The following is a 14,537-nucleotide window of genomic DNA, read 5'->3' as shown; positions in this document are numbered from 1 at the left end:
TTTGCAGAGCAAGAAGAAACATTATTTTTTAAAGGTCTAGAGACGTTGCAGGTTTGCTGTAATAAATGTATCCAATTAAGAGGAGAACATGATGAATAATATAATATTTTGACATTTAAATTTTGTTTGGTTCTATAGTAGGCTAAGAATTTTTCAATATATCCTCGTAGTAGTTTTGGAAAGCAAAGCACAGCGCTTTCAAAACCCTTGAGAAAATTTATGATATTTCGAATGGAAAATTGATGTTGTTATAGAATTCTCAGACTCAAGTCACTTCAAATATGCTCGTGCTACCTTGTCAGATGGTGAAAGGAGCTTTTCGAATTATTTTGAAAAAAGCGTTGGTCGTTTGGTGTGCGAGAAATATGGAAGAAAGGCCCTACGATTTTTTCACAATAATAGTATTTTTTATTCATGATATTTTTAAGCTTATTTTACAAATTATTTTTAAATTTTCAGTTTGATGTGCTTTAAAAGTCTGTTTTTTAGTTTTTTTTTTAAACTATATTATTATATACCTACATCTCGTCAAAACTTGACTCGAGCCATATCGGTGTAGTTGGTACGGTTATCCAAGTGCTTAATTTCCAACACGGAGACTGGAGGTTCGAATCCTATTTAGAACGGAATTTTTATTGAATAATCCACTTGCTCTTAGTCCAAAGGATGCTTACAAATAAACTTATATACAGGTAACGCTAATATAAGTGGTTAAAAAATATAATGTTAGATAAAAGACAAAATTTCGTATAGATAACTTGGAAAACACCTCGTCATAAATTATAATCGCGGGTTGCCACCTAAGTTTTAAGATAGACAAATAAAATTAAATAGTCATAATTGGATGTGGTTCTATTTCTTTTTTCTAAATATTCTCCATTAAGATCAATACACTTTTTCAAGCGTTCGAATCAATTTTCGTTTTTCGTTTTTTTCAGACGGTGTACGTGCGAACTGTGCGAGATTTCAGGACACATTATTCGGCAAGTGAAGTGTTAAATTCGAACAAAAAACCGGAATTAGAACAATCGAGTTCGTCTTCTTCATCATCGTCTTCCTCGGATAGTGATATAGACAGTGACTCCGAATCTGAAGACGGTAAGTAAAAGTAGATACTTTTGATAAATCAGCTTCGCATGACTCAATTCAATTTCAAACAGTTAATTATTATATCAGCAACTTGATGAAATTAATATATAAATATAAGTAACAAAAGCTTCGAATTTAAGATTGCAGATGTTGCCAAGAGGTTTGTTCGAAGAATATCTCATTCGATAACGATTACGAGGACGGTTAAATCATTATATATTATTATTATTTTTCAACATAGTTTCTATTTTTTTGCCACATTTTGAACACATTGCTTCAGACTTTGTATTACTAGTCGACGAAATCTCCTGCCAATTCATTGAGGAAGCGTTTGACGTACGCTCGGACTTCATCGCCGCCTTCGAAGCGTTTACCACCTAAGTGCTCCTTAAGCTTGGAGACGAGGAACTTGATGATGCCGAACTTTGTTTCCTTCTCGAGGATCTAATTGCGGTTTTCGTTGTATAGAAGCAGCAGCTCGCGCTTGTTGAAATACAACACTTTTGAATGGGTCAATAATAACTTCCATTAGTTTATAGTATTTTTCTTGTAACAACTTATTTGTTAGGTCCCACATAGTTTTGAACGTAGTTTCTTTAAACTCTGTACCATCTTTCCATCTCATTTTACGCCCAATCTATCTAAATGATACTTTCTATCATATAGATGGATCATCATTTTGGTTTGAAAAAAAATACTTCATGATTCCGTGCTCATAAAATTCCTGGTACTTATCAGCAAAAAACTGAACCAGGTGCGATTGAAGGTCCTCGTCATTTATGAAAGTTTGACCATTGGAAGAATTCGGCAAACTTCGAAATAAATGGTAATCAGATGGTGTCAGATCAGGGCTATATTGGGGATGTGGATCGCTTCCCAGCTAAGCTCCAATAGTTTCGCACGAGTTGTCAAAGATATGTGAGACCTTGCATTATCATGGTCCGATTTGGCCGATTTTTCTTTGATTGCTTCATCCAGTTCCATTAAGTGTTGATAGTAAACATCAGAATTCATCGTTTGGTTCCTTGGAAGCAGCTCAATAAACACAAAACCTTTGTTATCCCGCCATACTGACAGCATGAACTTTTTTTGTTGTTTTTCAGCTTTCGATGTGGTTTGTGCTAGTTCATCGTGTTTGCTCTATGATCTTTTTCGAACTAGGTTACTGTATAGGACATATTTTTCATCACCAATAATGATCCTTTTCAAGAAAGGGTCGGTTCCTTTTTATTATAAAGTGCAAATAGCACATGGGATCTGTTTTCAGTATAATGTTGTACTGTTTAGCTGACTTCAGATTAATTGATTTGATTGGATTTTCCCTGGAGAAAAAAATTTTCTGTGATATCTTCCCAATTGGATGGTTTCCAAGGGGACATTGGAATCCAACTATGTTTTATTTTCTAGAAGAAATGATCGCATAGTCGCATAGCATTTATTCAAATTCCGAAAAAGAAAGTCTAGACGAATATCAAATTGAATGAACCCAGTATTAGTTTTACAGGCTTCTTTATATATTAGTTCTTATCTTATAAGATATAATAATTATAAAATTGGTCATTATAAATTATAATCACATTAAATAATAAATAATTGAAGACGATACATTAATGGGGTTGAAGTTGAATCTATAATACTGACAGAAATACTAAACACAGACAATTTATAGTAACAATAACTTAATGAGGTTGCAGCTCATAATAATAAATTGATGATGATGCGTCGCTGTGAAAAGGGTTGTTTTGGAAAACTTAACTTTATTTTTTATCAATTGAGAAACTGCAACATTGCTGATTTATTTTTAAATCATCCGAGTTTTTTTTGTACTTACAAAATTGGAATATATCGTTAATGTATATATTAAATAAGGGTCGAAGTGGGATCCTTGAGGTATCCCTGAAGTAAATAGGGTCACATAAGGTCTAATGTGGTTGCTGTTTATTATAATTTTTTCTCACAATTTTGAATTATTTTTAATAATATTTCAAAAAACTTTTTGAAATTACTTTAGTCAACTCAACACTAACACGTATAAATAAAGATGCTCGTTGCAAAAATAAGAAAAACTAAACTCCGTACGCAAAACATACAAGGGCTATTCAGAAAATAGGTAACCTTCCGTTGATTACTATCATGCAAAAGCTTTGACATTTATGGAACCCCCAAAAATAAGAAAATATTTGCAAACGTACAAGGGAGGTTTTAGTGAATGTCTTTTGGGGTAGACTTTTAACTCTGTTGTTAAATCTGGTTCAAAACAGTTCAAAACAAACACCGAGGAATATTGATTTAAAAAGTTCTATTTTTCATGAGAATGCCTAACCTCAAATGGCAAACCATACTTGAGAATTGCTCAGTATTCATTCAAGTGTAAAGTGATTTTCACTTGTTTCGAAGAATAAACAACTGGCTACAAACACAGCGTTTCTATGAGTGACTGAGATCACAAATCGCGGACTTTTGTGATGAAGGGAGAATCCCGATTTGTTTGGTTTTACATTAAACATTTCTTACTATTTTTCCAAAGCTAGTGGCAACATTTTAATACAATTTTATACGAATATGTTTTGGAAGCTGATACGTCTTATGAATCTGTTTTCATAACTGACTAGCGATACCCGTCGCGGCTTCGCCCGCGGTTTATTGAACCTCGCGTAATATAGGGATAATTGAATGAGAAATGACTTGTGTATTCTATGCATTAATTCAATTTGAAAATGTTATAAAGATTCAGACCTATAGATAACATTAAATTTGACGCTTCAACAAATTCACACTTGTACTTCAACAGGTAAAGTGCGTCACAGAATTATCGGTAAATATCACACCTATTGATGTTAGACTTTTTATTGACCCACAATAAACAATAGTAAAAGTGAATTGAAAGTTTAATTCCTGATTCCTGGTACATTAGGAATTTAATTCGTATTTCAATTCGTAATAGCATAATTTCTAATTAATAATTTGAATGGAAAACAAATAAAGAACCATTTCCGATATTTCATGTATACCGCGGCGAGAGATATTTTTATTAAACAAAATTATTATGATTTCTGAAAACGGTCTCCTTCACATTATGAAAAAATCATATCAGAACGTGTTGTCATACGAGTGTTATTTGAGTTGTTTACTTATACTTGATCGCGCCGATAAACTCGCTCCGACTTTTTATGATGAAGCACCTTCTAGAGCCACCATTTTTCGCTTGTTTTCCGAATTCAATCGTGGTCGCACTTCGTTAAAGTCATCCAAAATGGACAGTTGTGTCAGAAAACACCGATGCTGTGCGTAAACTGATATTGCAAGATCGTCATGTAACATATCGTGAGATTGAAGCATACTTGGGCATTAGTTCCATTCGCATGCAGTCGAGTCTGTCAAAAAGATTTGTTCGCGTTGCATGGCGCACAATTTGATGACAATCGTTCAAAAAAACTCGTGACGATTGGTAAAAAAAAATGCTGAAAACATTCAATCACGGTCTTCAAGAGACGTCTATAATCTATAAGATCTAAATCTAAATCCATCCGAAGTTGTTCGCGCCAGAAGCAATTCGAAGCAAATGGTCGCCTCTTTTTTTGGAATAACTGGACATGTACCTAGATATTTGTATTCTGCACCCTTTCAAAGTGGTTATTTCCAATTTGTAACTGTGCATTCGGATCTTGTATTTTCGGGAAGTGCATATATTTAGTTTTATTTAAATTCATGTGTAGCTCAAACTGCTCGCTGACTCTTCTTACCTTTTCTGTAATTCTTTGAAGGTCTTCTATATTAAGACTGTGTCGTCAGCATATTTTATGTTATTAACTGGGATTCCAACGATTTTCTACTACACCCGAAGAAGCGATTGATACGTTGAAATCCATGTTTTGGAGGTACCTCAATCGGAATGGGAAAAAGACTTCGAAAATTGATTCGAACGCTAGAAAAAGTGTATTGATCCTAATGCAGAATCTTTTGAAAAATAATGGCACCATATCCAATTATAAATATTAGTTTTTATTTGTCTATTTCCAATTTTAAGCAGCAACCCTCGTAGCATTGAACTTACTAAGCAAGCCTGAATTATTTTTCTGTTCTTTGCTTATCCTAGAGACAGGATCATCTGTATAGTAACAAGAAAGACAAAACTTTAATCGCTGCTTCATATGTAGATAATTTTTTTCTGTAATCCATTTATTTTTAATTCCTTAAGGTTTATTACTTTCAGAATAGCCTCCGTATTTTGTCACGTATTTTGTTATTAGAGAAATACTCAAGTTTCTTATTAGTTTCTATCCGGGAAGAAACAGTTGGCGTCAGATAGACGGCATTCGATTTTCTTGTTTAACTTTCCTTTGGACCAGTTGTGCTTTTCGATTTTAAGCGTTTCATAATATTATAGCAGCAATCCTTATTGAATTGTATCTCAATTCATGGGAAGATAATTGTTCAGATATAGGGATGAACAAAAAGAATAAAAAGCAAGCTTACATTCATAACATTTCGTGGATTGAATCAAACAAAAATGAAATCTAAAATGCTTTTGAATGTACTTTTTTATTCCATACATCAATTTCCATTCTAGATTTTCAACAGGGAAGCATTGTTTGTGGCAAAATAATCAACAAAGTGTACTAACCCTAATATATTTCCGAGCTTTGGAATCGTCTGGGAATTAACCGGTGTGTTTTATAATATATTTTAAAAAACATTAGATTAATCATCTTCATAATACAATATTCAAATTAACGCTTGCTAGAAATATTAAGCAAATTGAATCTAAATTCTATATTGAATGAATAACATATCGCTTGACTTGTATACACAACAAATATTGATGAACTTTCAATAAGTGCTATGATAGCATCAATAAACAATGCTCGGAGACTATTCTTGGCGTCTCCTCTTTGTGTGGAGCTTCGTAAACTTCTTCCGCCTTTTTACTTTACTTAAGTAAATGGTAATTAGAAAAAGACAAGGATTTCAACAGATTTGTTAGCTCTACGCGTTAACTTTAATGCTACAACTCCTATTGTGTCCTATAAAAAGTTTCACTTCAAAAATATTCTTCTAATTGACTTAAGCAGATTACTGAATTAGTTGGAAAAACTTTTTCTAAATATTTTTTTGTTAAACTTACAGAAATCGAAATTTAGTAAATTACGTTACTTTATGAACACACTCTATATAAAAAGGTGTTATTTCATATCAACAAATGTTTTTTTTTAACTGTCCGCCTACTCTTGAATCCCTAATCGTCTATTGACGTTTCTATTATATGTACTTAGTTCAACTAGATTAAATTTAAAGGAAATTTTATGTTGTTCACTATACCAACATATATATTTAACATAGATAAAAAAAGTAAATAAAATAGGATGCATCCTATCTAAAGAGACCTTGCCTATTCTAATATTTCATAAACAGCTGATTAATACATCGTATGTATCATATGGTTTTAAAAGTGAAAATAAACCCGTTTCAAAACTATGTTAATAATATGGAATGTCCTTTCCAAATTTGAACTTATTTAGCATAAAAACCAATTAAACATAAACAATTAAAATAATAATTTTAAATTGCTTTGGTTATGTTGTTATGAAAATGCTGACAAATGTATTCATAACCAAGCAACCATCAGGCGCTAATCCTCGACGTTACGGCATTAATTCTCATACGTCAAAGAGCTGACATGCACTTAACAGTGCCCCAAAACTCCATTGTATATTATAGCTCAAACCTTATTGTGTGCTAAAGGTTGTTCCAAGTTTACAACAAAAGGAAATTTCAATCAACTTCTGGTTCCATACATTATATCTATAAGGCAACCATCAATGAGCAGTACCTGGAGGAATGGTTTGGCCGGAGCAGGCTTCTGCTGAGGATACCCCAAAATAAGAGAATCTTATTCGCTTGAGGAACACTCTACCGTCTACCAAGCTGAGGTATTCGCTCTGAAAGAATGCCGACGCGCGATACTCAATCGACAGCACAAGAACACGGTAATCTCAATATGCTCAGATAGTAGAGCTGTCATACAAGCCATAACCGCCGAGAAGCTGTGCTCTAGGCTACGATTTGAGTGCAAGAAAAACCTGGCGAGTGACGGCTTCAAGATCCAGCTCGTTTGAGTGCCCGATATCGCGTCTCTCGACGGTGTGCTTGCAAGGTGGGCTCGTTAGAGATGGATAGACACACCTGACGAAAGACAAGCGAAGGCTCACATAGATGGGCCTAGTGCATCTCACACAACAGAACTGCTCTAACTAAATAGGCGCCAAATCTGATTAGTTACCGGACTTTTAACCGGACGCGATCATCTAAGACGTCACCTCCACACCAAGGGCATCACGTCCGATCCGATGTGCCGTTTTTGCATGGAGGGGGATGAAACTGTGGACCACGTCATCTATGAGGGTTCAGCACTCACACGAGTGTAGTTCAAACAGCTTCACAGCTTGCCTAATGATATAAAATGGTTCAAGTCAAAACACTCAATCGGCTTCTCAAAAGACATCGGCATTTGGTAACGTCAAGTGGGTCTATCTGAAGGACTATGTTCTCATCGATCCTTGGCCGCCTATAATGCTAGTATGAACTATATCTATGAGAAGATTTTGATGTATTATCCCCCACAGGGTTGAAATAAGAAGCACAGATTAAAAAATTAGTAATTCCTGACAAACATCCAACACCTTTTTTCTTATTTTTTCGGTTTGTCGGTTTAAATTTTCCCGTTTTCGTATAAATTAAGTTGGAAATCTCGGGTCCGACACTCGCTCGCTTTTATTTGATTTATCTTTAGACGACTACGATAAGGAAAGTGTCTGGAGAAATTCGGGATAATAGAGGATAATCGAGAGGTGTATGTTGCGATGTAAAACGAGTTTATGTTTCGTGAGCTTAGATTCACGTATTACAATACCGGGTTGTTACGTTGCCTCCACCTTGTTAATGGGATTGATGTAGGATATAAAAAAATTGATGCGAGGTGTTATCGTAGAATATATTTCGTGGGAAGAACGTGTCGTGAATGAGGATGTATTGTGCTCTTACGTGTTGGAAGCATCACTCACTGCGGGGATTATTTTTCCAATTTATGCAAACCCAAGCACAAAGTAATTCTTGTTTTATTAGTATTGGAGGCTCTTCAGGTATAAAATGAGAACTTTTCTTTGGAAATTGGAAATATGTATATCATATGGATTACGAGGATCGTCCCAGGAGTACCTGGTCTGACCTAGAGATGGCGGTAGTTGATTGAAAAATACCACAATCTATACAGAACATGTTTCAAGTTTGAAGACGCCACGTGGTTTAATATTTATTTGACAGCCATCGATAGTGAACGTTTTCAATGAATTTGTAAATATGGAAATAATCATTATGTGATACAATACTTTCATTCGAAAGGCCTTAGCCCAACCAATATAAAAGTTGAACTAGATTCGACTCTAGGTGAGACTGAAACTTCGTTATCAACAGTAAAGTATTGAGTATAAGCAGAGTTTAAACGAGGCCGTACGACCTGCGAAGACCAGCATCACAGTGATCGACCAAATGAGGTGACGACCTTAGAAATGTTGAAGAAAAATCACAAAGCGGTATTGGATGATTATCAACTAAAGTGCGCGAGCTAGCAGACATAGTGGGCATTTCAAAAAGTGTGGTACGTCGCATATTAACTGAAAATTTGTACATGGGTGCCGCGTTGCTTACAATGAAACAAAAACAGCGTCGTGAAAATGTTTCATAGAAATAAAGCCGAATTTTTATGCCGTTTTATAACCATGTATGACACGTGGGCCTATCACTTCACTCCCGAAACAAAATAACAATCAAAACAATGGACCGAAAAGGGAGAACCTGCTCGAAAGAAAGCTCCATCTGCAGGCAAGGTCATCGCGTCCGTTTTTTTTATTGACTATCTTGAAAAACTATCAATGACGAGTATTATTTGAACTTATTGCAACATTTGAATGAAGAAATAAAACGGCCGCATTTGAGTATGAAGAAAGTGTTGCTTCATCAAGACATTGCACCATCTCACATATCCGTTATTGCAAATGGTCAAAATTAATAAATTAACCTACTACCCCATGCACTCTATTCGCCAGATTTAGCTCCTTCGAATTATTTTCTGTTCCCAGAGGTGAAAAAATAGTTCTGTGGTCAAAGATTTTCCAACAATGAAGAGGTGATATCTGTAGTTAATGGCTATTTTGAGGAGCTTGACGATTCTTATTATAAAGTGTATTGAACTTATAGAACATCGCTGGGAAAAGTGTATGGAGCTAAAAGAATATTAAGTTCAAATATAAATATATGTGGGATTAAGATTATTGCCCTACTTCATCCTACAGCCACGCACGAAACACGGGTTCTCTTCAGCAGAGTAAAGCTGGATCTATACTATAAGGTCGATTATTTGTTCGCCATCCGATTTCGGTCTGGTGAATTCCAATCACATTCACATTCGATAATTTGACTTCGTTCAGGATTTAGTTTTGAACCGTCAATAATAGAAGTCTGATGTATAAAGTATTTGACATCATTAATACTTTAAAATGTTCTTGGTTTCTTGGTCTCTTCTGTTGTAAAATTAGTTTTTCTTAATAATTTTTTATCAATCTCTCAAAAATGAAATAGAAGAGACCTAAAATCAAGAACATTTAGAAGCATTAATATATCAAAGGGTCTAAGAAATAAGAAATTAAAGTATTTGATATACGCGGCCGAAGAATGTCTTTGAACGTTTCGATTGAAGAATTAGGTGTTATATCTTTTAATCTTGATAAAGAAAATAAATTTCTGATCGCGATTGGAATTGGATTCGACTGGAACTTTACTTTTACGGATATAATGAATGTCCACATTATTTTTCATCTAATATTTCACCAGACCAAGATCGAACCGCGAACTAACCGTAATCGACTTTATAGTGTGGATCCAGCTTAAAGCCAACAATAACAGTCGAGTCAGTCGGGCCATTCTTGTAAATGACTAAGAACTCATGGATCGTAATACGTATCATGTAATACTGCGTAATACTCTCCTTTATTAATATAGACGATGGACACAATCCCATGACTATCCTAGAAAATGGTCGCCATTAATTTTTCGACCGATAAAATGTCTTTGTTTTTTTTCGGAGTAGGTTCGTTCCTAAAAATATGATGTCCTGATTTTTTTTCACTTCAGTATAGTGGTGGATCCAGGTTATAAATACAATTAAAAATCGACGCAAACAATCCTACTCATTTGGCTTAAACTACGTCAAAGAGGTTTGGAAAATGTTCATTCGAATACGATTTTGATCCAAAGTGAACAATCGCGCACCCAACGCGTGGATAACCTACGCATGCATAATTCTCCAGTCAGTATATGGCAAATGCGTTCTATGAAAAGCCGATAACCTCTTCTATCTCTCTAACCTCTCTCCGACGAAGGTTCAGTGCCATTTGGTGATTTTTTTCGCTAGTTGTTGCGGTTTTTGTCCATTCAGACACAGCCACGTTTGAATTCATCTGCCCAAATTTATACGGTCATAAGTTATGGTGCATAATCTCCTTATACGATGACTAATCACTTTTACATTTGGTTGGACGTATTGACAAAATCATAAAGAAAAAAATCTTCATAGCAACTCACTTATACGATTGTCGAACGTCCCAAAAATCGCCGAATTTTGAGCGAGAATCTCTCAACGCATGTGCAACAGTATATTACATATCGAGTTTGGAAAGTGATACATTTCGCAATAGTTACTGTTTTGCACAGGCTGCGTAGCGATGACTACAAAATACACTTTCCAACGAGTTGTGTACACTATTTTTACTACGACCACGTAAAAAATTCTACACAAATCGTATTTTTTAAATAAGAAAGTCAATTAAGCAATATCACACATGTGTTGGAAAGCATTGCGACGCATGAGGTGAAAAGTATATAAACACGTATTCTGAAAAGTTAAAAAATCCTACAAAATATTTTTTCATAAAAGAATGAATATGGCATATTCTATGATTAAAGAACAGAAAAAGAAAAAAAAGAACAATAAATTTTCTGTAACTGTATCAGGTACCTAACAAGAACTAAATAATTGTTAATGATTTGGTTTCACTTTTTTTCTGAGACGTTATAAAAGTTAAATGTAAAATTGTTATTATAACAACAAACACATATGTTAGGGATACCACCAATATTGCAACATTACAAAATCCACTGAAATTTTGTTAAAAATAATATAACCTTAACAAATCATATTGTCAATTTCTTCAGTCTTCTTAAATTTGGCCTTTTGTCTTTCGGCACCTAGTCAGATTCATATTGTATTCGCGTATTCCCTCTATCGTTCGAGACCATACATAAAATAAGAAAAAGAAGAATTTCAATACATGTATGTTTTGTTATTTTTTGGTACATGTGTGAAATAAGCTACTTTGTTAGGTAAAAATGAGTGTGCAATCTATCATTTTCATTTGTGGTCGTAGGAAAATATATTTTCCTATATATATTGATAGTGCTGACATCTATAGCTTGAGATCGGAAACTCTTCAGACAACTCTCGTATATAATATTATTTATATAATTTTGTTTTCCACTCAATTTTAAGCATTTCACAATAAACAATAATTGCATAGTTTTTAATGTCAAAAATGCTGTCAATTTGAGCTGCAAATTCAAATTTTTTCGGATCGTTTGTATTCAATTTAAACTCAGTTTCTAGTAAATAACAATTGAATATAATTTAATTTATTATATTATAAGTGGATATTCTTTTATAATAAAGGAAAATATGAAAATAAAACGTTCAGTTTGATTCAAATAAGGTTGAAGGAACAGGTTTTCCAGAAAAAATTTATATGTTATTTCCATAGAATATTATTCTTCATCTATGGATTTCATAAAAGTATCTCTTGAATCATTCGTCACTGTTGACACAAACAAACGAAGTTTTCGAAATATCGTATCCGAAAATAATCTCACTATTATTTACTTTAGACTGAACGTCGTCTATCAGCAAATATTGGTATATGAACATTTTAAGATGAGTAATGTTGAAATAAACAATTTATATTTTATTGTAGAGGAAACTGCAGTTAGAAAAACACACGGATTTCTATCACTAATATTTTTTTACAAAATATACTAAACTTTGCGAAAAAATGTCAATAGACAAGACATATAATAAGCTACATAATTTTACTGCAAAAAATTGAAGTTTAAGTAGATAAAAAATTTTTAAACACCAGTTTTTGAACATATTCCACGATTTTGAACCGAAGCTTCCGAAAAACAAAACAAATTCATAAAGTTTACGTCATGTTACTGTCCCTGAGAACTATACGAAACCGTGCTAGCAAAACAGCGAGCAACAGCTACTTATTATTTAAACAACAAAATTAATATTTTTAAAGCAGCTCTTGATGTACTTAGGGCCGCAGTATTCTCCAGATAACATAAAACAGATAACGAAAACCATTCGAGTTCTAACCTAGAATATATTTGTCTGCTGGGATAGGTAACTAAGTTTTATCTATTCCATGAATAATTGAACTATATACAACGTCCAAATTATAGGTAAAAGAAAATTGAGGTAACAAATTGAACAACGTATCTAACCTCGCGAGTAGGATGTTATCAACTTTCTTATTGTATGAGGTGTGATAAATATCATAGCAATTGATGACACATTACTAACCTCAATAATATCTTGGCTTTATAATATGTATTCATAAACAGGACATAAAAAACCAAAGATAAAAGTTGGTCTATTTGAACTAAGATTAAATGTATCATAAATATAAGCAATGCGTGATGACAGTAATAAATAATTTCTAGAAATATCAATCAAATTTTTCACTGTTAACATTGCTTCACTTCTATATAGTATGTCCTGAAAGTGGTGTAACATTTCTTACATTTATATATTGGTTGGCTACAAAGAAATTTCGGTTTTGTAATATAAACTACTTTTTTTTAACAAAGGTAGTTTTTTATATATTTTCCACTTTGTTCAATGACCTTTTGCCATCTTTCTTTCAGCTTCATGATTCCGCGCTCATCAAATTCCTGGTCCTTATTAGCAAAAAACTGAACCAGGTGCGATTGAAGGTAATCGTCATTGGTGAAAGTTTGACCATTAAAAGAATTTTGCAACTTCGAAATAAATGGTGATCAGATCACTTCCCAGATAAGCTTCAATAGTTTTCCAAAGATATGTGAGACCTTGCATTATCATGGTGGGACACTAAACCTTTCCGAATTGATCGATTTTCTTTGATTGCTTCATCCAGTTCCATTAATTGTTGATAGTAAACATCAGAATTCATCGTTTGGTTCCTTGAAAGCAGCTCAATAAACACAAAATCTTTGTTATCCCATCAAACTGACTGCATAAGCTTTTTTTTGTTTTTCATCTTTGTTTGTGCTGGTTCATCGTGTTTGCTCCATGATCGTTTACGAACTACGAGTATGTTACTGTACAGGACTAATTTTTCATCATCAGTGTTAATTTTTTTTTAAGAAAGAGTCGGTTCCATTTAGTTATAGGTGAATATCGAAAATGTTGATTATTTGTGTTAAATGAATTTCTTTCAATTCCTGAGGTCCCAAATATCAAGCTTCTTAACTAGCCCAACGATCCTCTTCAATTATGACTTTGATTTGGTCATCATCACCTTCAGTAGGCCGACTCAACTTAACCATATAATGCTAAATAAATTAAATTCACTAACCTGTTCATAATTAAACCCACAAATAGACTTTCACAATTGCTTCCTCAACTAAATTTTAATTTTTTCTTGAATTCCCTTAATATTTTGAAATTAGGTATCCCCTTAAAATGATAAGCGTCCTACGCCGTTCTCAAACACTTCTCAATTTAAGAAACAAAAAAATAAGTAAAAATAGAACGACTATAAACACAATATGAATAATTTTGTGAAATCTACTATTATATACACAAACAGACGTTGTTATTAATAATTTTCTAGTTTACCGTCAAAAAAAATCGGGTCCAGTCTTAAAATGATACTAAAAAACTTTGGTAAATCTTCTCAACCACCTCTACAGTCAACGTATCGATTTTTATTCATAATCTCGCTATTTAAATTACAAATTGTGTAACTAGAAGATGTTCAAAGCTTCTGCTAAAAAAAATTAATAAAAGCACTTCAAACTTCCGAACGATTTTCAGTAATAGAGCTGGCACACCGGGACTAACATTGATAAAATGAAACCCGTCTCGACTAAATTGACTATGGTAATAATAAACGAGCTTAAGATGAAACAAACTCGAAAATTATAATCTAACAATAAATAGTTAAACTCGTTACAAAGGCTCTAAGTGACTAGCCTAATTACAAGTCCGATTAACTACAGAATAGAACAAGCGGTCCGTATAATCGAGACTAGTATCTTCAATTATTCGATGACAGGACCAGAGGTAAATCAATTTC

The 14,537-nt window shown here is 33.6% G+C and overlaps 1 protein-coding gene across 2 annotated transcripts in view; it reads left to right on the top strand.

Moving 5' to 3' along the window:
• LOC130896715 (calcium uniporter protein, mitochondrial) overlaps window positions 1-14,537 on the top strand; it is a 183,023-nt gene that overhangs the window by 22,495 nt on the left and 145,991 nt on the right. For both annotated transcript variants that reach the window (XM_057804989.1, XM_057804988.1), the window contains exon 2: window positions 939-1,098. In XM_057804989.1, the coding sequence (XP_057660972.1) occupies window positions 939-1,098 (160 nt within the window). The remainder of the gene's footprint in view (window positions 1-938; window positions 1,099-14,537) is intronic.

This window comes from Diorhabda carinulata, chromosome 7 (genome assembly GCF_026250575.1).
Source record: "Diorhabda carinulata isolate Delta chromosome 7, icDioCari1.1, whole genome shotgun sequence".
Lineage (NCBI taxonomy): Eukaryota > Metazoa > Arthropoda > Insecta > Coleoptera > Chrysomelidae > Diorhabda > Diorhabda carinulata.
This window is presented reverse-complemented; position numbering and strand designations above follow the sequence as displayed.